Genomic DNA, 27,397 nt, shown 5'->3' with positions numbered 1-27,397 from the left:
AAAACCCATCATCTCTCTGCGAGGCGGATCCCTGCCTCCCTCTCCAGCCTCACGCCTCACCTTCTCTCCAGCTTAGGCTTCAGCAGCACCAATAGTTCATTAGCTGCTTGCAGCTCCATGCCGACCGTGCTTTCTCCGCCTGTGTTCAGACCATCGCTTCTGCCTGGAAGGCTCTTCCCTTTTTCCTGCCTGCATTGCCACTCTAGCCCCCACCCCAGACCCTGACCGCCTCTCCTCCACTACAGAGTTAGGTGCCCCTTCTGAGTGCTCCCACAATGCCTGTTATGTACTCCTCACAGCACCTGCTTGATATTTTATAACATCCAGTTATAATTAGGTCTTCTGCCCTACGAAACCTGTACCTTTCTTAAGAGAAAAGTTTGTCTCATTCTTTGTTGTAACCTCAGAACCCAGTAAAATGCCTGGCAGCTAGTAGGAACTTCACTAATGTCTGAGAAACAAGTGAAATAAAGGATTACCTTTACAAAAAAAAAAAAAAGAAAAAATAAAAAGAAAAAAAATCAGAAAAATTGGGTCATACATTTTTTTTATGATTGATATACACTCTTATGAAGGTTTCACATGAAAAAACAATGTGGTTACATGGTTACTACATTTACCCATATTATCAAGTCCCCACCCATACCAATGTAGTCACTGTCCATCAGTGTAGTAAGATGCCACAGATCCACTATGTGCCTTCTCTGTGCTACACTGTTCTCAATTGGGTCATACATTAAATGCTTTTGGAGAAACAAGGAATCTGTCATTTTATATAAAGAATGATTAATAGTGAATTATCTGTCTGAACTGGGAAATGATGGTGCTGCTTGATTACACCTGGCAGCACCTGGGTGCCTCTGCCTCTGACTTTTCAGACTGACCAATGTGCACAATCCAACTCTGATTCTTACTGTTCTAGGAATCCACCCCCAAAACTAAGGCAGCCTGAGATATGGTCAGCAGAATTCAATGACTTCATCAGCAAGTGAGTAACAACAGAGTCTTTTTAAAAAAACAGAGATACCGTCCCATTGGAACTTTGAAGTGTGCCAAATGCAATTCCTCCATGCTTCTGAATCTCTTATTTTTTATCTACTAAATTTCTTGTCTATTAAATCTCCTCCTTATTTCTTGCCTCTTAAATTGCCCCAGAGCTTTCCATTATTTTCTTCAAAAGAAGCATTGTAGAGTCTTCTGAATGTTCAGTGAATTCATTGCTGCTCAAATAATGATCCTGGGGTCATGTTTAGTCGCTTAACGATGGCTATGCTTCTGCAGATCTTCATCATCCATGAACACAATCTTCTGTCCACCTGCTTTTTGCAGTTATGCCCTTAGCATCTCCCACCTGCTCACTTACATCTATTTTTTCAGTGATTTAATCCTTCATTTATCTGTTACTAATTCTCATTACAATCAGAGAATTTTCATTGCAATCAGTGAATTAGATAATGACTGATAAGATGCTTGTGCATTGGAGATTCAGTGAACATTTTAATATGACAAATATTTAGCACAAGTGCAGTGCTTACAAAAAATTGGCTAGAAGCTATGAGACAACCATTTCTAAATATCTGCCCACAAATTTTTTTTCATAATCTTTATTATGTCTTCACCTTAAAAAATAAGATAAGGGATTACCCCAGGCTGTAAATGAGGGAGAGGAGACATTAAGATTTGGTGTGTCAAACACTACTCAGATACTGTAGAAAGTGCAAAGATAAAAGGTACTGGCAATACCCATCCATGCTGTCATCATTGGTTTTTCTACCAAGAATATCTTTGTATTACTATAAAGACAAGAGGCTTAGATTTAGGGTTGTGCAAACCCAAGGAAGGTTGATAATCTGCTAGGATTTTTTTTCAGATTTCACTTACCTATATATTACTGAGTATAGTAGTCCCCCCTTATCAGCCAGGGATCTGTTCCAGGACCCCTAGTGGAAGCCTGAAACTACAGAGAGTGCCAAACCCTCTATAGTCTATGTTTTTTCCTAAACATATATACCAATGAAAAAGTTTAATATAGAAATTTCAGTGAGAGATTAACAATACCTAACAATAAAATAGAACTATTATAATAATATACTGTAATAAGAAGTATGAATGTGGTCTCTCCCTCAAAATATCTTACTGTATTATACTCACCCTTCTTTTGATGATGTGAGGTGATAAATGCCTTCATGATGAGATGAAATGAGGTGAATGACATGGCACTGTGACTAGCCTTAGGCTACTGTTGACTTTCTGACCACATGTGTCAGAAAGAGGATGGTCTCTTTCTGGACTGTGGTTAACATGGGTAACTGAAACTGTGGAAAGCTCAGATAAGGGGGAACTACTGTATGTACCACACAATACAGAATATTTAGTAAACTGCAGTCGAATTTCACAGATCCCTTGGGAGAATCACTGGTAATGGAAGGGCTCCCCATGATTCACAATCAGGCGCCATGTCTGCAGATCCTTCCATGCAGATCCTCGGTGACATGAGGTGACTTTGACATGTTTCACAGAGTTTCACCTATGAGAAACAGTTCCTGATTTCCTCCAGGCAGTCAGTCTTCAGTCCTGTGTGCTGTCATTGTATTTTGTTTCTCTTCCAGTGGTAGTATGGCCACTTTTACTTAACTCCTTGTTTAGGTGTCTTTCTCCCCAAATAGAACATAAGCAACCTCAGAGGCCTGAACATGCCTTACTTGTTGCTGTGACTACAGTGCTAGAGTGCCCATACTCCTCAGCCATTCGATAAAGTTTTACTTGAATAAAATGATTTAATATGTGGCAGCTGATACATTGACACAAGTGCTACAGATATCTGAAGCTGACACATTCTGTTAAACTGAATGAAAACTAAGAGCACTTATTATCTTTAGACATTATCATCCAATTCCTTGGCATATTTTAGCATCCCTGGGAAGTATCATTTTTGTTTAGCTCCAAAAATTAATCACCAAATTGTCCTCCTAAGAGGAGTAACAAAACAGATAAGAAATGTCACTGCTCAAGTCAAGGCATGAGCTTCTTCTTTTTTTCTTTTTCTATATCCCCAAATGGCAGCCTAGCTGACCAGCTTTCTCATAATCCTCTGAATCTCGGGGTTAAAAAGGCATTGGAAATATATTTGGGCCCAACTCCTATCCACAGTGTAAATCCTTCTAGAACATGTGCACTGAGTGGCCGTCCAGTCAGTACCTAATCATCCCTAATAAAAATGACCACACTTCCCAATGCAGCCCATTCTATCTTTGATAAGCCTCGCAGTTGAAAAGTTCTTCCATATGCTGACCTGAAATGTTTCTCTTTTAATTCCACCAACTGATCCTAGGTTTTGTCCCTTGTGATCATTGAAATCTAATCTAAACCCTTTTCCAAATATTTGAAGACAGCTGTCACAGCTAATTCAACATCCTTAAATTGTTCAGTGATGCTGTTTCAGATATTCTCACTCACCATATCTTTTCTCATGACCATGGCTCTGGTTGAAGCTATTAAGAAGTGTGATATGCTGTAGAACATCTACTGTCTGACCTCCAAAAACATCTACTGACATGGAATTTAAACATCCTCAGCACATCAGTCTTCTCAAATGTGTTATCAGTTTTATCATGTAGGAAAACTACATCAATTGAGAAGCCTTTAAAAGCATTTGGGAAGAGAAACTGAGAAGTTTGTTTTAATTTTAGATACGCATTAAAACTGTAATGACTTGATTGTTGCTAATATTTAGCTACTGGCTTGTGAAGGAGACCCTGTAGAGACCAAGTTTAATTATCACTCTGCAAGAATGCTTGCTGGGAGACTGGGGACGGAGCGTTCAGTTGGAAGTTGGTGTCACTACAGCCTAATCACACCCACAGATGTGTGCGCTTTCACGAATATTCCTTTCATTGTATTTCAGTTTAACGTCTTTTCAGATATGCTCCTCGGGTTGAGCTTTGTGAGGAGCATTGCTCTTTTGTGTTAGAGAAGTTTTTAGGAATATGAAAAACAATTTCAAACTCTAACTTATCAAATAATTGCATGTTCTTTTTTTGCCAGTGCAGGTGCTTGACTAAAGATTATGAAAAGCGCCCAACAGTGTCAGATCTTTTACAGCATAAATTCATTACTCAAATTGATGGCAAAGATGTAGTGCTGCAAAAACAACTCATGGAACTCATCGATGTTCATCAGTGTGTGGGAGGCACAGAAAAAGCCAGGTAATCAAATTATATCTTGACTCCAAAAATCTAAAGAACATCTAAAGACTCTGAGTAGTTTTGTAATGCAATAATTGTTAAGGTAAGAAAAGAACTCTGGGGTTTGGAGAAAATGGGGGTACTTGTATGAAAAGTGAATGTCATATGTTGGGTTGTATCCCAGTAGGAGTAAAAATCACTGACAGCATTTTTGAAGCAATTTCATCAGAACAAAGAATGTAAACTTCAGTAGATGATTAGTATTGGTATAGGTCTTCTTGTATTTTCTGCTCTTCTGTAAAGTTAGGTAACTTAGATTTGAGACTTTAAAAAGAACACAAAAGTTCAAAGACTTTTTGGTACTATTATGTGTTGGTATCCTTTTCCTTAGTTAAATTATACCCTCAAAGCATTTTTAATATCTTTATTCATACTTCCTGTTTGGATTTTTAATAAACTACTATGTTTAGTTTTTATAATATGGAGTATGTTTTTTACTTATTATAGTTTATATATATGTTTATTATTATTATTATTGTTTTTTATTTTGGTATCATTAATCTACAACTACATGAGGAACATTATGTTTACTAGACTTTCCCCATCACCAAGTAACCCCCACAAACCCCATTACAGTCACTGTCCATCAGCGAAGTAAGATGCTGTAGAATCACTACTTGTCCTCTCTGTGTTGCACAGCCCTCTCTGTGCCCCCCATTATACCTGCTAATCATAATTCCCCCTTTCTTTTTTCCCCCACCTTATTCCTCCCTTCCCACCCATCCTCCCCAGTCCCTTTCCCCTTGGTAACTGTTAGTTGATTCTTGGGTTCTGTGATTCTGCTGCTATTTTGTTCCTTCAGTTTTTTTTCTTTGTTCTTATACTCCACATATGAATGAACTCATTTGGTACTTGTCTTTCTCCGCTTGGCTTATTTCACTGAGCATAATACCGTCTAGCTCCATCCAGGTTGTTGCAAATGGTAGGATTTGTTTTCTTCTTATGGCTAAATAGTATTCCACTGTGTATATGTGCCACATCTTCTTTATCCGTTCATCTACTGATGGGCACTTAGGTTGCTTCCATTTCTTGGCTATTTTAAATAGTGCTGCAATAAACATAGAGGTATATATGTCTTTTTCAAACTGGGATGCTGCATTCTTAGGGTAAATTCCTAGGAGTGGAATTCCTGGGTCAAATGGTATTTTCTATTTTGAGCTTTTTGAGGAACCTCCATACTGCTTTCTACAATGGTTGAACTGATTTACATTCCCACCAGCAGTGTAGGAGGGTTGCCCTTTTTCCACAACCTCGCCAACATTTGTTGTTGTTTATCTTTTGGATGGTGGTGATCCTTACTGGTGTGAGGTGATATCTCATTGTGGTTTTAATTTGCATTTCTCTGATGACTACCAATGTGGAACATCTTTTCATGTGTCTGTTGGCCATCTTAATTTCTTCTTGGGAGAACTATCTATTCAGCTACTCTGCCCATTTTTTAATGGGATTATTTGCTTTTTGTTTGTTGAGGTGCTTGAGCTCTTTATATATTTTGGATGTCAAGCCTTTATTGTATATGTTATTTATGAATATATTCTCCCATAATCTACGATTCCTTTTTGTTCTATTGATGGTATCCTTTGCTGTACAGATTTCAGCTTGATATAGTCCCACATGTTCGTTTTTGCTTTTGTTTCCCTTGCACGGGGAGATTTGTTCATGGAGAAGTCACTCATGTTTATGTCCAAGAGATTTTTGCCTATGTTTTCTTCTAAGAGTTTTATAGTTTCATGACTTATATTTAGGTCTTTGATCCATTTCAAATTTACTTTTGTGTATGGTGTTAGGCAATGATCCAGTTTCATTCTCTTACATGTAGCTGTCCAGTTTTACCAACACCAGTTGCTGAAGAGACTGTCATGTCCCCATTGTATGTCCATGGCACATTTATTGTGTATTAATTGACCATATATGTTTGAGTTAATATCTATAGTCTCTATTCTGTTCCACTGGTCTGTGGTCTGTTCTTGTGCCAGTACCAAATTGTCTTGATTACAGTGGCTTTGTAGTAGAGCTTGAAGTTGGGAAGCGAGATCACCCCCATTTTATTTTTCTTTCACAGGATTGCTTTGGCTACTCAGCATCTTTTGTGGTCCCATATGAATTTTAGAACTATTTGTTCCAGTTTGTTGAAGAAGGATGTTGTATTTTGATAGGGATTGAATTGAATCTGTAGATTGCTTTAGGCAGGCTGGCCATTTTGACGATATTAATTCTTCCTAGCCAAGAGCATGGGATGAGTTTCCATTTGTTAGTGTACTCTTTAATTTCTCTTAAGAGTGTCTTGTAGTTTTCATGGTATAGGTCTTTCACTTCCTTGGTTAGGTTTAATCCTAGGTATTTTATTATTTTTGATGCAATTGTGAATGGAATTGTTTTCCTGATTTCTCTTTCTGCTAGTTCATTGTTAGTGTATAGGAAAGCCACAGATTTCTGTGTATTAATTTTCTATCCTGCAACTTTGCTGAATTCAGATATTAGTTCAATAGTTTTGCAGTAGAGTCTTTAGGGTTTTTTATGTACAGTATCATGTCATCTGCAAATAGTGACAGTTTGACTTCTTTTTACCAATCTGGATTCCTCATATTTCTTTGTTTTGTCTTATTGCCGTGGCCAGGACCTCCAGTACCATGTTGAATAACAGTGGGAAGAGTGGGCATCCCTGTCTTCTTCCCGATCCTAGAGGAAAAGCTTTCAGCTCTCGCTGTTTCGCATGATGTTGGCTGTGGGTTTGTCATATATGGCCTTTATTATGTTGAGGTACTTGCCCTCTATACCCATTTTGTTGAGAGTTTTTATCATGAATGAATGTTGAATTTTGTCGAATGCTTTTTCAGCATCTATGGAGATGATCATGTGGTTTTTGTCCTTTTTGTTGATGTGGTGGATGATGTTGATCGATTTTTGAATGTTGTACCATCTTTGCATCCTGAGATGAATCCCACTTGGTCATGGTGTATGATCCTCTTGATGTATTTTTGAATTCAGTTTGCTAATATTTTGTTGAGTATTTTTGCATCTATGTTCCTCAGGGATATTGGTCTGTAATTTTCTCTTTTGGTGGGGTCTTTGCCTGGTTTTCGGTATTAGAGTGATGCTGTCTTCATAGAATGCATTTGGAAGTATTCCCTCCTCTTCTATTTTTTGGAAACCTTTAAGGAGAATGCTTATTATGTCTTCTCTTTATGTCTGATAAAATTCCATGGTAAGTCCATCTGGCCTGGGGGTTTTGCTCTTGGGTAGTTTTTTTATTACTGATTCAATTTCATTGCTGGTGATCGGTCTTTATAGATTTTATGTTTCTTCCTTGGTCCATCTTGGAAGGTTGTAATTTCCCAGGAAGTTGTCCATTTCTTCTAGATTTTCCAGCATGTTAGCATATAGATTCTCATAGTATTCTCTAATAATTCTTTGTATTTCTGTGGGGTCCATTGTGATTTTTCCTTTCTCATTTCTGATTCTGTTGATGTATGTGGATTTTCTTTTTCTCTTAATAAGTCTGGCTAGGGGCTTATCTATCTTGTTTATTTTCTCAAAGAACTAGCTCTTCGATTCATTGATTTTTTTCTATTGTTTTATTCTCCTCAATTTTATTCTTCTCTGATCTTTATTATGTCCCTCCTTCTGCTGACTTTGGGCCTCATTTGTTCTTCTTTTTCCAATTTCGATAATTGTGACATTTGACTATTCATTTGGGATTGTTCTTCCTTCTTTGAATATGACTGGATTGCTCTATACTTTCCTCTTAAAATGCTTTCGCTGCATCCCACAGAAGTTGGGGCTTTGTGCTGTTGTTGTCATTTGTTTCCATATATTGCCTGATCTTTATTTTAATTTGGTCACTGATCCATTGATTATTTAGGAGCATGTTGTTATGCTTCCATGTGTTTGTGAGCCTTTTTGTTTTCTTTGTACAATTTATTTCTAGTTTTATACCTTTGTGGTCTGAGAAGTTGTTTGGTAGAATTTCAATCATTTTGAATATACTGAGGCTCTTTTTGTGGCCTAGTATGTGTTCTATTCTGGAAAATGCTCCATGTGCACTTGAGAAGAATGTGTATCCTGCTGCTTTTGGGTGTGGAGTTCTGTAGATGTCTATTAGGTCCATCTGTTCTAGTGTGTTGTTCAGTGCCTCTCTGTCCTTACTTATTTTCTGTCTGGTGGATCTGTCCTTTGGACTGACTGGTATGTTGAAGTCTCCTAAAATGAATGCATTGCATTCTGTTTCCTCCTTTAACTCTGTTAGTATTTGTTTCACATATGTTGGTGCTCCTGTATTGGGTGCATATATATTTATAATGGTTATATCCTCTTGTTGGACTGACCCCTTTATCATTATATAATGTTCTTCTTTATCTATTGTTACTTTGTTTGTTTTGAAGTCTATTTTGTCTGATACTATTACTGCAACACCTGCTTTTTTCTCCCTATTGTTTGCATGAGATATCTTTTTCTATCCCTTGACTTTTAGTCTGTGTCTGTCTTTGGGTTTGAGGTGAGTCTCTTGTAAGCAGCATATAGATGGGTCTTGCTTTTTTATCCATTCTGTTACTCTGTGTCTTTTGATTGGTGCATTCAGTCCATTTACATTTGGGGTGATTATTGAAAGATATGTACTTATTGCCATTGTAGGCTTTAGATTCATGGTTACGAAAGGGTCAAAGGTAGCTTCTTTACTCTCTAACTGTCTAACTTAACTCACTTATTGAGCTATTATAAACACACTCTGATGATTCTTTATTTCTCTCCCTTCTTATTCCTTGTCCTCCATTCTTTATATGTTAGGTGTTTTATTCTGTACTCTTTTGTGTTTCCTTTGACTGCTTTTGTGAGTAGTTGATTTTATTTTTTGCCTTTAGTTAGTATTTAGTTGGTCTGCTTTCTTTGCTGTGATTTTATTTTCTCTGGTGACATCTATTTAGCCTTAGGAGTGCTTCCATCTAGAGCAGTCCCTCTAAGGTACCCTGTAGAGGTGGTTTGTGGGAGGCAATTTCCCTCAACTTTTGCTTGTCTGGGAATTGCTTAATCCCTCCTTCATATTTAAATGATAATTGTGCTAGATAAAGTATTCTTGGTTCAAGGCCCTTCTGTTTCATTGCATTAAATATATCATCTTCTGGCCTGTAAGTCTGATGATAGCCTGATGGGTTTTCCTTTGTAGGTGGCTTTTTTTGTCTCTCTGGTTCCCTTTAATACTCTGTCCTTGTCCTTCATCATTGCCATTTTAATCATTATGTGTCTTGATGTTGTCTTCCTTGGGTCCCTTGTGTAGGGTGTTCTGTGGGCCTCCATGGTCTGAGAGACTACTTCCTCCCCCAGTTCGGGGAAGTTTTCAGCAATTATTTCTTCAAATACACTTTCTATCCCTTTCTGTTTCTCTTCTTCTGGTACCCCTATAATGTGAATATGGTTCCATTTGGATTGGTCACACAGTTCTCTTAATATTCTTTCATTCCTGGAAATCCTTTTATCTCTCTTTGCCTCAGCTTCTCTGTGCTCCTATTCTCTGATTTCTATTCCATTAATGGCGTCCTACACCTCATCCCGTCTGCTCTTAAGTCTTTCTAGAGATTGTTTTATTTCTATATTCTCCCTCGTAACTTGATCTTTTAGCTCTTGCATATTTCTCTGCAGGTCCATCAGCATGGTTATGACCTTTATTTTGAATTCTTTTTCAGCAAGATTGGTTCAATCTATCTCTCCAGGCTCCTTCTCAGGGGTTGTCTGGGTAATCCTGGACTGGATCCAATTCTTCTGCCTTTTCATGGCAATAGAGGTAGTTGTAGGCAGTTGGGATGTGTGTCAGCTGGGAGAAAAACATCCCACACATGGTGAGCAGCTTCTGGTTTTATTTCCTGAGGCTGCTGCAGGTGGAACAGCCGTCTGGGCAGCCCAGCGTCCCGCAGGGAGGGGCAGGTGTGCTGGGTGTGCTCTCTTGCGAGAATGGTGACCTTTCATTCCCTGTCCCAGCTTCCTTTGTCTGTGCTGGGCTGCTGGTGCACCAGTGGGACATCTTAGTCTGGCCAGGGCAACTGTGGAGGAGGCTCTGTGCGGTTGCTGTGGGCACGGTGTCTCCCGTGGCCGCTCCCCTCCTATAGCGGGGCCGCACCAGAGGGAGAATGTATGGGAGGCTGTTTATCGCCATGAGGGGTTTCAGAGCTGTGCTGTTGCCCAGGGGATTAGGACACCTGGAATTCCCCAGGATTCCCAGCTGCTGGGCTGAGTGTGCTGGAATGCTGCCATCCACCTGTGAGGCCCCTGTCCCTTTAAGACTTTCAAAAAGCACTTGCTTTTCTTTTGTCCCAGGGGTTGTCAGCTGTGGGGACCTGCTCACAGATTTTACTGTTCTGTTTCCCTAATATCCAGCACACCACGCAGTGTGTGTCTGCGCTCCCCATGCGGATGGGTAGGGCTGGGTGTTTAGCAGTCCTGGGCTCCCACTCCCTCCCTGCTCCAACTCCTTTCCTCCTGCTGGGGAGCTGGGGTGGGGGGAGCGCTTGAATCCTGCTGGGCTGTGGCTTGTGTCTTACCCCCTTTGTGAGGTGCTGAGTTCTTGCAGATGTAGATGTAGCCTCACTGTGTACTGTATCTTCTGATCTCTCTTTTAGAATTAGTTGTATTTGTTGTATTTTCAAAAATATATGTTGTTTTGGGAGGAGATTTCCGCTGATAACGTAACGTCCTACTCACGCCGCCATCTTGGCTCCTCCTTCAGCAGGGCTCAACACTCTCTCTTTTTTATTTAAAAACTTTTAAGTTAGGCTCCATTCTTGATATTTTATATTGTCTAATTCACAATCTCTTTTGGGACAAATGTGTATAATTTCATTGGTGATTTGCTATCTCTGCTGATAAAGAATGCCTTTGGTAGTTTGCATAGTTTTAAATTAATAGTCATGTTGAATGTGTTGAATTACAATCACCACTGGGGCACACTCTAATGTAAACTAAGAAATACTTTTCAATGGCTAAGGTACTATTAGGAAATGACTTTTATTATGGGCACCTGATTGCATTAGGCCATTTTGTAGTTATTTCCACATCCTCTCCTATGTTTTTCCTGTTTATTCATGTTTCTAATTTTGTCTCATTTCTGAATTCAACACATTACTGTTCCATTCTTCCAAATTGTTTAGTTTTGGCTCCTATATATGTTTATTTTTAAGAAATTTAGAAGATACAGGATATAGAGAAGTGTATAACAAAATAAATCATGCATAACATTTTAATCTGTTGCCTTCCTGTAGCTGACTCTGGAACAGCACAATTCTGAGTTGCACAGGTCCACTCATAGTTGTGTTGTTTTCAATAAATATAATGGAAAGTATTTTGAAGATTTGTGACAATTTGAAAAACATGTCTTTTCTCTAGCTGACTTTATTGTGAGAATACAGTATATAATCCATATAACATACAAAATGTGTATGAATTGATTCATTATGCTATCAGTAAGGCTTCCAGTCAAAAGTAACCTATTGGTACTTACGTTTTGGGGGAGTCAGTTGTAAAAGGGATTTGTGGCTGCATTGGGTGTTGGCCTGCTAACCCTTGCATTGTGCAAGGGTCAACTATACCAGGGAACTGTAATGGGGAGGGTAGGCATTGGAAGAACAAGAACTTCCTATTTTAAGGAATGCATACAAGAACTTCCTATTTTAAGGCAAGGCCTGAATAGAACAAGCCACTCATAACTTACCCAACTGTTTGGAAAAGTCAAGATGCATATGCATGCTGCAGTTGCTTCGAGAATATATTCAAACCATGGGAACATGTTTTTCCCCCCAGGAGTTGAAATTGACAATGTTAGAATGTAAGACTGAATCAGTGAGAAATTTGAATTATAAAATTTTTTAAAGTTTTACTCCTGAATCCACTCTTACAGTTTTCAGTTATCTGATTTAATGGGAATACATAAGAGCCATTTGTGATTGAAATGTAGTATTCAGCATTCTTAACTAAAAAGAATACAAGCCAACAACTTCAGAAGAAAACCGATTTAGTGAAAATTACTGGGTGGCTCAGAGAACTGAGAGGAAGGCATAGAGCCAGGCTTGGGCATGAAGCGGAGGAAGCAGGGTGCCTTAGATATGCTTCCTGAGCACCGGCCTGGTAAGAGGCTGCCTTGGTGCCCACCCTCCCTGCACTTGCTACAGCAGCACTGGTTTCTTGAATGCACAGCCACTACCAAATATTTGTAAACTGACCTTGAACTTTGGGTCCCTCCCTCGAGATTCTAGATTCCATACAAGACCATGTAATCCCCAAGCTTAGATGACAGGCCCATGGTGCAGGTGAAAAAAATGCAGTGAGAAATACTGGTTTTCCCTCACTTCCAGTTCCTGTGTGAGGCAGAGTCCTTACAAGCATCTGGGAATTTCTCGCCACAGAGGAAGGGCATTTTGAGCTGCTGAAGCAGTGAATACCTGTTCGGTAAAATATGTAAACTGGTTCCTAAAATTCTTTCTTTCATATATCTTGAACATTTACCTAAAAGTATTTTCACAGCTATGACTTACACTCCTCATAACAGTGGAAAAACCTAGCCTAGAATCTGAGTGATAAACTCCAAGATAAAATAGCTTTTTGTGGTAGTTACATTATTAACACATTATCATTTAAAATTTGTTTTATATAGAAAGAGAAATCACTTGAATATTTTACTTGATACCCTCGATATGCTAGTGGTGATTAACTTTGACATGTAATAATTGTATGGAAGCAAAAAGGAATATTTATAAGAATTTAGTAATTCAGACATAGTTTTTAGGCCAAAAATACTGGCTGTTTCTGTAGTTCTGTTGTAATCACTCCAGTTGTCTCAGCATACATGATCTTCAGACCAGGATCTGAGGCAACTTTGAGACAATCTCCAAGGATTAACAAATGGAAGACAAACTAAATATTCTCCAGCCATAAGGGGCTAAAAGTGCTCAGTTCAAGCTGTCAATTCTTTATTTAGGTGTGGGATATTATATAATATAAATTTACTTGAATGGGATTCTGATTTTACCAAAAAAAAAAAAAATGAATGGAGAAAGCAGAGAAATCATTTATCATAGGCAGTGATAATAGGGTTCTTTCAGTGCAATACAACTTGTGACTCATTTGCTTTCGCTTTTCCGGGCAAGGTAATTTTTCTCTAATGGCTGTGACTATGTCATGGTGAGAATTATTCTTTGGAACATTACTCCTTTCCTTTAACATATGCGGCTTCTCAAATGCTGTCCTGGCTGCTCTTATATAACCATCCTTTTGAATCCCATTTCCATATGACTGTTTCAAAGACTTCAAACTAAACATGTCTAAAATTGAACTTAAGCTGGCAGAACCAAAATCAATTATTTGTTTCCTTTCTTATTCATGCACAACAATTAATCCAGAAGTCTTGGGGTTATCTTGACATGTTCCTCTCTCCTACTTTCTGTTTCCAGACCATAGCAAGACTAAATGTCATATGTCCCCTACCCAATACAGTATCAATTATGATGTAATCCTTGCTACCATAGGAATCATGAGTTGAGAACACACCAGTGTTGTCTCAATATTTATTGAGGCCATTGTGTAATGCTCTGAATCAGGCCTCACACAGTGTCTGGCAGAATGGCAGCCCTAGAGTCTGCACACCAGAGGCTTCCTTTTCAGAAAAGAAGTAAGACAAGTGTGTAGATAGTCACTACACAAAGTAGGAAGTTCCAGTCCCGTAAAAGGAATACAAATAACATCCTGGGGGAGTTCAGAAGAAGCAGAGCATATTTCCACTAGCAGGGAAAGGGAGCTTATCCAGGAGATGGCCTTTGAATCAGCACTGCAAGGGATAAACAGGATTTTGTCATGTGAAGATAGAGTTACCACCAGATGAATATAATTGCTGGAAAGAATAGCCAGAGCCAAACCATGAAAGTCAGGAGATACACCCACAGAAAGGCAACCATTTAATCCAGCAGAGAACTCATAAATAGGATTGGAGAGAAATGCAGAGACCAGACCACAGACAGCATTGAAAGTCAGCCTGAGTGGTTTGACTGTGTTCTTGACCGCCTACACTAAGAGGTACCCTGAAGCTACCTGTGTCCCACTCTGCTGTCTTTTCATTGGCTCTTAAAGGTGAACCATGGCTATACCGAGGCAGACCACAGCAGTGATTCTGTATGCATTTTGTTTGTTCCCAATATTTCTTCTTAAATTTGAAAGCAGGGGATGCAGGTGAGGGTGGGAGGCGGGGCTGGTTGGTTGCTGTCATGTTTGATTTTCAAGGCAGTTAGTGGCTAGTGTTTGGATATCTGGGTATTTTAAGATGAAGAATCTATTGATATATATTTCTTTTTTTAAGTTTTATTAAGGTATCATTGATATACAATCTTATGAAAGTTTCACATGAGCAACACTGGTTACAATATTCATTACAATGTATAATGCAACATATTATATTGATACGTTATTTCTATGTTTTTGTGGAGTGTTGTAATTTGTGTGTGTGTGTGTGTGTGTGCATGCTTATATTCTAAGTAAATTACATTTTGGAAAATTCTAATCTTATCTTGGCCAAAACAAGGTGGTAAAGTAATTGTCTATGTGAAATCTGGAGAAAAGGTCCCATCAAGGCACAAGCTGATGGCAGTGCCTTTCCAAGATAGAGAACTCAGAGAACTCAGACTGTGGTATGGGCCCCTCTAGGACCAGGAAATCTGGAAAGAAATGATAACTTACCCTTCCCCCTGAGATGTTCCCTTACACCTGTCTTTACTCCTTCCTCTTCTGGAAAAGCTCCCAGAGAGGAGCTACATAGCTTCCAAACATGGTCTCTTACAGGAATTTTGTATGGATAGGTGGCTGAATAAGCACTCCTTGCAGAAAACCATTGTGAATATGTCTGCTCCTATGCAGCAAACAAATAAAGGAATTCCAATAGAGAGAGAGTTGCTAAACTGAACTGAGAAGCTGTAAAAAATTCCTAGGAATAAGTTACATTGAAGCTTCAAAACAAAACAAAACAAAACAGAGTATAGAACCATCACACTCATAAGAATCTTCTACCTCTGTTAACTCATGTCACTGGAGGAAACTGAGATCAAGAAAGAAAGAAAGAAAAAAAAAGGCTTGTTCGACAGGGTCCTATCATGTTATCAGAAGAGCTGGGGCCAGAACCCACTTGTCTTCAACACCTAGTTCAATTCCTGTCTATTTCATGCTGCCTTCTCTTTTTCCTCCAGAGAATAACATATAATCATAGATGATTATTATTTGTGGAAAGGTTCCTTATTTTAGAGGTCAGAATATTAAAGCCCAGAGAAATCCAATCCAGCCAATTCCATGGCCAACTAATGACCAGCCCTGGGCCATAAATCAGATACTATGTTTTTCAAACCAGCACTTTTGCTAATATCTGTGTTCCTCACTAGTAGTAAAAGTTAATACTCACAAAACTGCTGATCAGAGTCCTACAGTAGCATGTGATGGCAGTGAGCCAGCAAAATTTGCTAGTGTAATGATCCTTCTGGTGCCCAGAAGTGTTCTGAGATGGTCCATGCTATGCGACTCCAGGAAGTACCATTCATTTCACATTCCACATGAGTGCTTTCACCCTGGAGCAGAGACCCCACATTAGTGGTGCTCCTGGAGCTGGGCAGTGTGGGCTGTGGATCAGGACTCTGGGAAAAATCTGAATACATTTGTTTAACAACCCAGAATAGATTACCATCTGTGATGTTAGCTATGTACAAGTAGAGAATTGGGTACAGTAAAAAGCTGTCCTGGCTCATTGTTTATGATCTGGGTCCTAATTTAGCCTGAAAAACGTTGTCCTTAGTACTTTCCCATAAAAATGATTTTGGCAAATCTATACAAGGATGAAATCTCAAGACATTTCGCTGAAGTTCATGTGACCAATTTATGTAATTTTCTTGGTATCTTCAGCATCATTCAAAGGAAGATGTTTTTCATTAGCATTTAGTATTAAAACATGCTAATTACTCACAGGGAAATTTAAATTTTATCAGATATTAGGACCACTTTATAAATTCTGAAAGTTTATATCAGATTCCAAAATTCCTGTAATGTTAGTGTTTCTAGTGATATTCTGGAAATCATTATTTTAATGATGGCATTTACCTATTTTTAACTATATTAAACTGACTCTAATCCTTGTTTAAAACTGAAAATTACCACATTTGATTTCATTGGCTAAAATGCTATTTACCCAACAGTATACTTACTTTATACAGAGCAAAATACAGCATGTGTTTCTAAAAAGAACACAAATTCCTCAAAAATTCTGCATGTACATCTTTTGACCTTTCTCTTAAAAGGCATTAGTCTTGAAAAAATTTTTGTCCTGGAAAGAAAAAATAACCTAAGAAATTATCAAGAGACTTAACCTACTTTACAAAGGTTGCAAGAAATAGTACAATGTTGACTATTTGTTTCTTTTCTTTCAAATTAGCAATAGCCTAGTATTTGACTGCATCCATTTTTTGTATTGTCACCATAAGGAAAGACCCATTTACGTGGAAGTACATTTACTGTTTATTTCTGTAGTGCCAGTGGGAGGCAGGACACTGAGTGTGAATGAAACTAATTTTTTTTTGCAGCAAAACAGATGCATGAAACACCCAAGTTGAGTGGAGGCAGAGCAGCTGGTTTCCCTGAATGCCTTTACATTTGTAATCTATGTACATTTTTACCCTCATATCAAAGGCCTTAGTGATAAGTCTATTGAGAGCAATTTACTGGAAAATTTTGTGCTTTAAATAGCTAAAAGTTAACCATATTTTTGCTGGGGAAGAGGAAAGAAAATGTTAAGGTAATAGTCAAGGTTTAGAGAACAATATTTCAGTTTCTGAGTAGAATTCAAAATGACATGTCCCTCACTCCTTACTGCCAGGCACGGAAAGCTTTATCTCTGGCTGTTCAGCTGCCCTAATCTTGTTTGCTTCCCTATTTAGTTCCGTAATTTCTGCAAAAAAAAAAAAAGTGGGTAAGGGGGGTACGTACTATATTTAACAAATTGTTAGTTTGTGGAAGATTTTGATTCACTTTGCAGCTAGAATTTTATATATTTATATAAATACAGCTGGGCTTTTTCTTTAATTGAGAAATCTGAAGTCAAAATGCCCAGTGTTTTTTTTCAAAAAGAAGGAAAAAAGGGGAAATAATAAATACCTAACTATGGCAATTCCAGTCTTGGGAATAGAAATTAAAGTAAAATACTATTATTTCTTAGTTGATTTTTATATAGATTTCACTATCACAAATTCCCCTCAAGGCAAAAAAGTATATATTTGTATTTATGTTTATATATCTATAAAACATTACCTGGGAAGCCCAGCCTAGAATGTGGGTATTGTTCCCAGTCCATGGATGATGATGTAATTCTCCTGTGTTTATTCACATAGGGTGGAGGGTAGTCATGAATTCTGTTTGGGGGATGTTAAATTTGATAGGCCAATTAAACATGGAATAGTTACCAAGGAGGCAGTTGGATATAGGAGTCTGGACTCCAAAAGAGAAATTCATGTTAAGGGTAGTTTTTATAGGTAATTAGCATATGGAGATATTTAATGCCATGATGCTGGGTGGGGTCACTGAATATGAGTGTTTAGAAAGAGAAGGGAAGGGGGCCCAAAGCAGAGCTCTGGGTGACACCAACATTTAGGAACCTGGCAGTGGAGAGGAAACAAGGAGCATGGCCCTCTAGGGAGAAGGAGCAGGGGAATGTGGTTGGGGCAGGCCACATAAATCAAGCATTTCCAGAATGAGGGAATCTTCGACTCTGCCAAATATTGCTGAAAACTCAAGGCCAGTAGAGTAATGCTGAGTCTGGACACAGGATATTCTTCAAATGAGCTCAACAAGAGCCATCTCAGCAGAGGGGGCTGGAAAGAAGCCCCAGTGGGTGAGATTAAGGAGAGACATGAAATGAAGAAGATATGAAAAACATGAACTAGTCTTTCCAGAAGCTCAGCTCTAATAGGAATGGGGCAGTAGCTGGAAGGTGTGGAGCATGAACGGGATTTTTAAAGATGGGATATACTAGAGTGCATTTGTATGCTGATAGAGGGAGAGGTTGATGATGCATATTCAAGGGTAGTATTATAGCAGCAAGTCCTGGAGAAAACACATGTCCACCTACAAGAGTCGGCCTTCGCTCTTAAGGATAGTTTACCCATTGTGACCAGAGCAGATGCTGAGAGAATAAGTTGACTCAGAGATGGAATTATGTTGACTTGTTTAAAAAGTAATGTGCATAGAAAAAATAAGAAGGAAACATCAGCATGTTAATGGTGGTTGTCTCTTGGTGGTGGAGTTATAGGTGATTTTTTATACCTTTTGGCATTTTTCAATTTAAAAAAAAAATAAATGTATATTATTTTTATTGTAGGAAATAAATAAATGTGACAAGGAGAATTGCATGTTTCTGAGTGACCGTTCAAGTCACTGTTCTTTGAAAAGGCAAACTACATAAAATTCCCCAGCTATATTTTTTCTTCAGCAAATTAATTTTCCATAATGGTGTTTGCCCTACAGACACTTAGAGTGGTACTGGCAGCTCCTCATACTGAAGAAACTGTGCACTATCCTTGCAACAAAATTATGCTTTCTGAAATGGTATATTCTCTACCCTCTTGTCTCTAAGCTAATAGTGAGAAGAAGAAAGATGTTGGAAACTCTTGGCAAATGGAGAATAGCCATCAAATATTCTTGCAAACACAGATGTCAGTTTTATTTCAACATCTAAAAACAGGTCACTCTGTCTAAAACAGACAGCACAGAGAAGTCACAGCCACAGCAGAAACAGACAAAATTTCCCAGTGGAGATACTATTCTTTGGCCTCCAGATATCTGATTCCTTTTTAAGAGCACACAGGCATACTTTCACCTTGCCCAGAACCACCTAAATGGGATTACCAGATGGTATATGTTGCTTAAAATTTGCTAATAGCCTTAAAAAAATGGCCCTTTTTAATAGGTGAGATTGTGCCTATTGCCCAACTCTTTAACAAAGGCTCATATACTTCTTGATTGATGCAGGTTGCTTGTTGGTTATAAATCAAAATCTAAACTAGATCATAACACCTATTTTCTTTTATTCTGTTCTTGAATAAGTTACCCATACATATTGAAGTAATGCAAAAGACAGTCAGTGAAAAATAGTGTCCTTGTTACGTTTGTCCCTCCCCAATGGCAACCAGTGTATCCAGCTTCTTATGGGTATTGCCAGAGGTACTTTATAGATAGACAAGCAAATAACTGAGCATTGATGGAAAATTTAACAAGGCTTTGCAACATTATTTAATATTCTTCATCATTTTATGAAAAACATCAAGGATGGTGGTCAGAGAAGCCTATAACATTAGAAGCCACTGAAAGTTAAAAGTCAGAGGGAATTTAATATTTTTTGGAAATAAGAGTGTGACTGGGGAAAAGACTCAGTTTTTTAAAAGCTGGTGCCCATGCCTCTTCCACTCACACTTCCCATTGTATTAAATGAGATATTTAGCCTGTTCTGCAACTAACTTGTAAGCTTTAATAGTAATAGTAAGCATTTCATAGTTTAACTTTTAAAAACAGTTTCACTCTCCCTATCATAGAGCATACATTAATACATATATTTTTTAAAAAGGATTGTCTGCTTTGTGAACCGCGGATCATTGACAGTATCTGCTGTCCCTCTCCTCCAGACCCTGCTCTTTCCCCTGGATCTCTTGCCTAACAGCTTGTCAGCAACCTATGACTTACAGGTCAGATCTGGCCTGCTGCCTTTTTTTTGTAAATGAAGTTTTATTAGAACACAGTTGCCCCTGTTCTATGTATAAATTATCTGTGGCTGCTCCCACACCACAATGAGAAAATTGTCATAGGTCATATGTTCCTCAAAGCTGAAAATATTTATTTATTTGGCCCTTTACAGAGAAAATTTGCCAACCCTTGCCCTAGAGGGTGAAATCCTGGTCATGGTAATAAATGGGCAGAGAGCACTTGAGAAAATAGTGGGGAGATTTAGTACAAAGATTTAGAATAATTAAAGAAGTACAGAGATTTGGAAGAAGTTAAGGAAGATGCTAATATAGGTCTAGATTTTCATCTGGTTCCATATATCACTTTTCCAACTTGATCCTTCCTTCCAGCCTTGCTACAAGTTTTATGAACAAGTGTTTATCTGTGCAGTCCAGATGGAAGTACTTCTTTAACAGATTATATGTGAAAGAGGAAGGGCTCTGGGAATGAACAGGGCTATAACAATGTGGTGTGGCTGGAGTGACTCTGGTACCTGTTGCCCCAGTCAGTGCCAGGCTGGCGTGCGCTCCTGTCCCCACCACTACTTCAGAACTGCACACTTGGCCAGAGAGGTCAAATGCAGATAAATGAAAAATAGTCCTCCAGAGCCCACCAGTGAGAGCCTGTACTCCCACTGGTAATACCAGTTGTGACCTAGTTACTGAAATTTAAGGATGGTTAAGGAAACTGAAACAAAGCCACTGCTTAGATGTATGTTTAAGAGAGGATTTCTATATGACTCTCAGTGGCTCCTGAATCACCTTAGAAGATAGAGCTTGATATTTCCAAGAGTATATTCAACCAAAGTAAAAGCAAATAAAACTGTTACATTAGAATAATACAACTGAATAGTAAGGATAAAAATTTAACAGGCAGCAGTAGTTGTTTCTTTTTTCCGTGTGTAGAACTGAAATACAAGTGAAGCCATCATAACAACCCCTTAAGGGCATTTGTGAACCTTTGACAACACAGAAAGAAAATATTTATAGTCTGAAACTGTGTCTCTCCAATATTACAGAGTAAATGGAAAATATAACCTGGTTAACAAGCTGTATTTTTCACAAGAGCATGAAAATCTTATACAAGAATTCTGCGTTGCTTTTTCCAAGTCATACAGAAATTAAATATTTAATAAAGTAATAACATAAATGGAAGCCAGTGCTATAAAATGAAGGAAAAAGGAAAACACTAAAAGTGTAAAACTATCTTGAAACATATGTATATGTATGTGTGTGTGTGTATGTATGTTTTCTTTGAGCATTTGAATTGCTTATCACCAGAGTGAAAAATAATACTAAATTTTCTTTGGTCTTACAGTAGAAGAACATTTATTAAAAGTAAAATATTTGCTTGAAATATATTTTGAGAATCTTCCATTTGTGAGGACTTGGTCTAAGAGCATGGGGTTTATTAGTCAAAAACTGATATATTTTTTTAAAAACCTATTCTCATGGAGTTTACATATCAATGGGAAGACCTAGACAGAAAACTCTGATGCACTAGTGAATGATGTGCCGTATTAGATGGTGGTGCATGTAAAGAAAATACAGAGCAGGGTCAGGAGGACTGAGAGCCCGGTGTGGGTAGGGCATGGACTCGCAGTGTCAGAGAGAGGGTGGCCAGCTGAGGCCTCACACGGACAGAGGTCCATTCACCTGGTGGAGTTCCAGGAGGGAAGGGTCAGCGTGAGCCTCTGGGGCAGGTGTGTCACAGTGCTATAGGCACTGCCAGGAGTGAGCAGGGGGCCAGTTAGAAGGTAAAAGTGGAAGCAGCTGGGTAGCTGAATAGTGTGGTAACTGAAACATTGCAGTCAGCTTCACAGGACCTTTCTCTGAGTGACATGAGGCCATTGGAGGGTACTGACTAGTGACACATCCGAATTACATTTCAAAAAGATTATTCTCACCATGCGCAGTGGTCCAAGTATGAAATAATGAGGGCTTGAAGATCAGGGTAGTAGCACAGGAGGTTTTACCTCAGAAATAGACATTTGAGGTTTTATTAAATATTTTCTATTTAGGAGTTAGAAGAGGAGCAGAATAAGGAGTTAGAAGAGGTGCAGTTGTAAGAAAGTCCTTTTTTATTTTACCCGTGTATCAAGTCAGCAGCCCCAGGTGAATGATCTGAAATGTTCTTACATATGTTCTGTAGTGTTTCTGGCATCTGATTTTCTTTCCCTCCTTTCTCACTCTTCCTGACCTCAGCCACTTCATCTCAGGCAGTGAACCATCATCTCCTCCATGCAGATGGAAAAAAATGGAGACTTAAGAAATTTTGAGATGAAAACAGCATAAATTGGTGGTGAAGTGTGTATAGGAGGTCAGATAGATGGAGATTCCTGGTGTGTGCTCGTGATTGGGTGGTGGGGTCAGCTGATGAGATAAACACCAGAGGAGTTCCAGGCCTTGTTGAAAATCATGCTTTGCTTTCAGGGCTTTCGGAATTTGGGTGCATTTAAGACATCTGTATGCTTCAAAAATCATGCCCTCCTCTGACCTCATACCCTCTATATTCTGGCCATAGCACACCACCACTGTCCCGGCCATTGTCAGTTTACGCATGCTATTCTTTCAGAGTTGGCCACCCACCAGTCCCCACTCCACATGCAAATACTCTTTCTCAGCTTTTGGAATCCTCTCCTTAGCGACAAAGACTACAGTTTATTGAATGCAGGGTCTAGATCCCGTTTCACCTATAGTAACCCCTCAAAATTTAGGATGTGTTGCATATAGCAGGGTCTGAATCAATATTGGTTGAATTGAATTGGACACTTAGATTTTAAGATAGATTTTAAAGAGATTTTTTTAAAGTCATTTAAATGATATGATATTGTAAAGAAAATGTCCTTCTAAAACCTATAGCTGTCACTCTCTATAAATGTGTATTTTTTGTCTTACAGTTCTACTGTCTGGTACCTGGCATGTAGTCAACATTGAATAAATTGTATATACATATTTTAAAAAATTATTTGATGCTGGAAAACTGAAAGTTGGCCAGAACAACAAACAGTCATGATTGATTAGATATTCACTAATGTATAAAATTATAGAAACATTTAAATGTTCTTGTGAAAATTTGGGTGTACTTCCTCATTTTAAGAAATATCCAGTGTGATACTAAGAGAAATTCAAAGCTATTATTTGCACAAACTCAAAAACTATCATTTTGTTTCGGACAAATGTGGATATCATATTATGGTAATGATGAAGATTGTACTTGACATATTCCCTTGACAAATAATAATTTATTCATCCATTTTATTCCATCTACATGTATTCATTGAGTACCTACTGTATCCCAGTTACTGCTTTAGGTACTTAGGATATAGCAAGGACCAAAAGGGACGTGAGATGTAAAATATTTTCACAATTACAGATTCTTTTGGAATTTTTGTTATTAGAATATACATGTTTTTCTTAACCATTCCTTACAACTTTAATAGCTTCTAAAGTGTTTAATTCACAGAGAAAGCTTTTATGCACTTAATTTTACATGCCTGAATTAACTACATAGGAGTTATGTATTTTCAAAACTCATGTGAGCAAAAACGGCTTTGTCAACTAATCAAGTAATATTTGAAGCGGTATCCAGTGCTACATTCTTGATTTTAACATATTCTCCTCCAAAAATGAATCTGTTCACACATAGTCCTAGCGAATTTATCTCTATTTATTTTTTGTTGATGTTTACTGTTAAGTCTTCCATCAGGATGTGGGCAAGGACCTTGTCTGTTTTCTTCTTTGCTTCATCCCAGCTCATCCTAACTGCCCGGAGTCTATTACATGTTCCCAAAATGTAAATATCTGTTGAATGGATGAATGCAGTAATGGGTGTTGAAACATGTACAGTTTGTTTTTGTGTGTTTGTGTGTCTGTGTGTGTTCGGGGTGGGGAGAAAGTCTAAGAAACCAGAACAGTAAAGGAGATGTCATATCAATCACTTAGTTCATTGAATTTTGCCACAAGGTTGGATACATCACAAACTTGCTGACCTCACTTTCCCCATTCTTAAAATTCAAGGAAACTCACTGTATTATATTTAACTGTTCTTCTCTCCTTATGCCCTATGATCTTCTATATTGTTAATTGTGTAGCATCTAAAATGTTAAGCTAACTTTAAAGTTGAGCAGCAACATTTCACATGTAATTAATTATGCTGGTTGAAAGAGTAGAAGCATGAGTCATTCATTAGTATTGTTATGATGACTGTAAGTTGTCTTTTTTTTTCCCTTGTTGCTTCCATAATGTGGAATGTACATAATGTGACAGTAATGCTGACCACGCTTTCCAGAGCAGCCCACTGTGAATGACCCTGCCTGACAGTAACTGATGGTGCAGAAATACAGATATGGGAGAGATACAGGCAATTCCAGTGGCCAGCAGGCTTCTTCAGTTAAACTAACCCGGCAGAGAGTAGCATTCTGCCCTGAACCAGAGAGAGAGAAAGGAGGAAAGTGTGCTGGAGCCAAGAGGTGCTAGACAGCTGTGTGCCTTTTCACTGCATTCCTCCAGCACCTAATTTAGCTTCAGCTCTGTTCCATAAAATCAGCCTGAACAATGCAGTGAGAACAGGGAAGAGAAAGAAAGAAAGAAAGAAAGAGGAGTTTGCCTTGTTTCCCAGTGTCTGATGTGATGCATAATTCCTGCTGAGATTAAATCCCATAGGTTTTAATAATAAATGCAATGAAATCCTACAAAACTAATGTCTGTGAAACCTCCATCAGCAAGGCCTGGCTCCAAATTCTTATTTCTTTGTTTGGTTTATGCTGAGCCCTGAGTCATGTATTTACAGTTAATGTTTGTTTAGGGGGCAGGGATCACCTGTGGAATAAGAAGAAAGTGGAGACAACTAAATATAAAGTAAATTTAAATATAAACTAAAATATAATTAAATAAAATTTAAAGGAAATATTAACTATAAAGTAAATGATTGAAGCCATGATCATAAGAGTTGTAGTAATAATATGTGAAAATGTATTAAACAGCAGGTATTGAATGAATCACTACATGTGTTGCATAATTTAATCTAACAACACCTTATGAAATAGGTTGTTGTTATTTCCATTGTATAACTGCGGAAGCAGAGTAAGTTACTTGTCAAGGCCACATGACTAGAAAATGGTAGAGCCACAGCTGGAATTATCATAGCTGTTATACATTGGGCATCCCCATATGCCCATTCTAAATAAGCGTTTTACATGAAGTAACCCATTTTATTTATTCTTACAAACTCCTCTGTTCGATCTGAGCATTCTGATTCTAGAGGCCTTGCTCTTAACTATGAATTTGGCATAATTGAGACCATGATCTTAATAAAGGAAAGGGTTTATGTAGCTTCAGAAGTAACTTTAGATTTTCTTTATAGCCAGAATTTAGTTCAGTGTCTACTGATTTGTGGACAAATTAATGAAAAAGTATATAGTGCATTTTTCTATGAATTCTACCAAAACAAAACAAAGCAAAAAAAAAAAGGCTAAAACAATAAAACAAAACCCTAAAGAGGCAAAATTAGCAGTTTGGTTCTGTTCTCCAGTATGGGAATGCTAATGTGCTAGCCTGTATAAATAAGTGATTCCTGTTGGTCATAATCCTGTAGTGGGAATGATGTCATGAGAAATTATTGGAGTGATTTTCAACAGCATAAATATTTAGTAACAGATGCACGTAGATGGCAGATTGCCTCATTCCAGTGCCATCTGTTAGACATCTGTCTATTCTAATAGGACTGGTCCATTAGAACTAGACCAATAGCACTCTCTCACATGTTTTAAGTTTATTTTCAAAATTCTTCTGAAAGCCTTGAACGAGGAAAGACGTTTCCATGTCTGGTTGGCTGGTGCTCAGTAATGGTGCATTACAACACCTTGGCAAGCTGTGAAGTCCATTTGATGTGTTATAATGCTCCACAAGGAAGTGTCTCTCTTAAGTGTTTTGTCAGAAGTCAAACTAAATAATGGCACTAGAAACTCACTCAGGTACAAATAATTGGGTCCAACAGAGTTCAGTGCAGATTGTGCAATTGACAACAGAAATTGGCATGAGATTAAGGGTATAACCCATGGTCATCATTAGCGTGTGGGATTTATTTTTTTAAACAGGGCTAAGGCAGTATAGTATAAACTCTGTAGAAAATATACCGTATGTACATACAGTTAGGTTATACCCAGTGAAAGCATAATGATTCTTAGCCTAGACATGCCTTTCAATAAAAACTTTTGCCAAGCTTTTTTGCTGTATAAAGCTGGAGACAGTGTTAGTGTACATAAATTTACTCTGTGCATGACCAGTTGTGTTGGTGATGTGTCATAAGTGTGGGCCAACATCCATAAATGTCTTAATGCTTGAAATAGTATCATAATGCCAGGTACCCAAATGGGACTTAGTAAATATTTGTTGAATGAATGTTCTAGGACCAATTGAAGCAATTCCCTGTGGATTCCCAGCACGAAAGCAAGTCTTATAGCCTTAGCTCAAGCTGACTATGTATTAGAACTTGGGATACTTAGTGTGTAGAGCAGAACACAGAGCAAATTGCTTATCACTACTATGTACTTGTAATGAACTTTAAAATGCTGTGTGATTTCCAAAATGTAGATCACCAGGTATATGTTTTTTGGGGAGCCAAACCTCCAACCATGGCTGTTTGGAGAGAATACATCCATCTGAGTCTTGGTTAAGTTAAAAGAATGACTAATGTTTTACCAGATTCTCCCATGATTCAAAAGTTTGTGTGACTCAGCCCATTAATACCTTTAGCTCCTGTGATCTCCCCTCCCAGTGAAATGATAGCTACAAGGCAGTAGTGATAATTGGAGTAGGAGATCTTGACTTTGCCCTGTGGCAGTAAAATGGCACACTTTGAGTAACTGCATATGTATACAGTACTGTTTGAAAGAAATGAAGTATATTATTATCATATAAATATTTAAAATTTTATGTTAAAGCATGTTGAAAATATTACGTAGTTTCAGTATGGATAAGAACCAAGTTCTGCCTTTTGTTTCTACTGTTGTCTTTTTTCCCAAAACAAGTAGCGTCTGTTCGTAGGGACAGAGCCATCAGAGACCTGACTGAGCTCACTGATTGCCTTCCCCTTGCTAACACAAGAAATACTGCAGTCAGAGGAGTGTTGAGTTCCAGTTAAATGTAGCTAAACATTCACAGGTGTTTTGGAGCTGAAACTGAGCAGTTGGTTGGAGAACCTATAGAAATTTGAAGATTTGTATGTTTCTGCTTATCACCCCACCATCTTTTTAGAACAATTCATTAAACAAAGGTCTGGATATTTTGGAGTCAATACTTTGTGTTTACCTCTCCTCTTGCTAAAGTCCCTATGACGCAATCACCAAATTCACTGGGCACATCGCAGGCCTTTTAGCT

At 38.2% G+C, this 27,397-nt stretch overlaps 2 protein-coding genes across 10 annotated transcripts in view; both read left to right on the top strand.

Moving 5' to 3' along the window:
• Nucleotides 1-27,397, top strand: part of PLXDC2 (plexin domain containing 2) — a 786,648-nt gene that overhangs the window by 633,914 nt on the left and 125,337 nt on the right. The window lies entirely within an intron of this gene.
• Nucleotides 1-27,397, top strand: part of LOC140847791 (myosin-IIIa-like) — a 124,925-nt gene that overhangs the window by 16,462 nt on the left and 81,066 nt on the right. For 5 of the 7 annotated variants that reach the window (XR_012127978.1, XR_012127977.1, XR_012127974.1 and 2 more), the window contains 2 exons: nt 923-988; nt 4,050-4,205. Coding sequence is in view for 2 of the 7 variants with exons in the window: in XM_073229118.1 (XP_073085219.1) it covers nt 923-988; nt 4,050-4,205 (222 nt within the window). In the remaining 5 variants the exon portion in view is untranslated. Of the gene's footprint in view, nt 1-922; nt 989-4,044; nt 4,206-27,397 lie in introns of all 7 variants that reach the window. The other 2 variants (XR_012127975.1, XR_012127976.1) reach the window with 2 other exon arrangements.

Source organism: Manis javanica, chromosome 2 (genome assembly GCF_040802235.1).
Source record: "Manis javanica isolate MJ-LG chromosome 2, MJ_LKY, whole genome shotgun sequence".
Taxonomy (NCBI): Eukaryota; Metazoa; Chordata; class Mammalia; order Pholidota; family Manidae; genus Manis; species Manis javanica.
The sequence above is the reverse complement of the archived record's forward strand: the minus strand, read 5'-3'. Positions and strand labels throughout refer to the sequence as shown.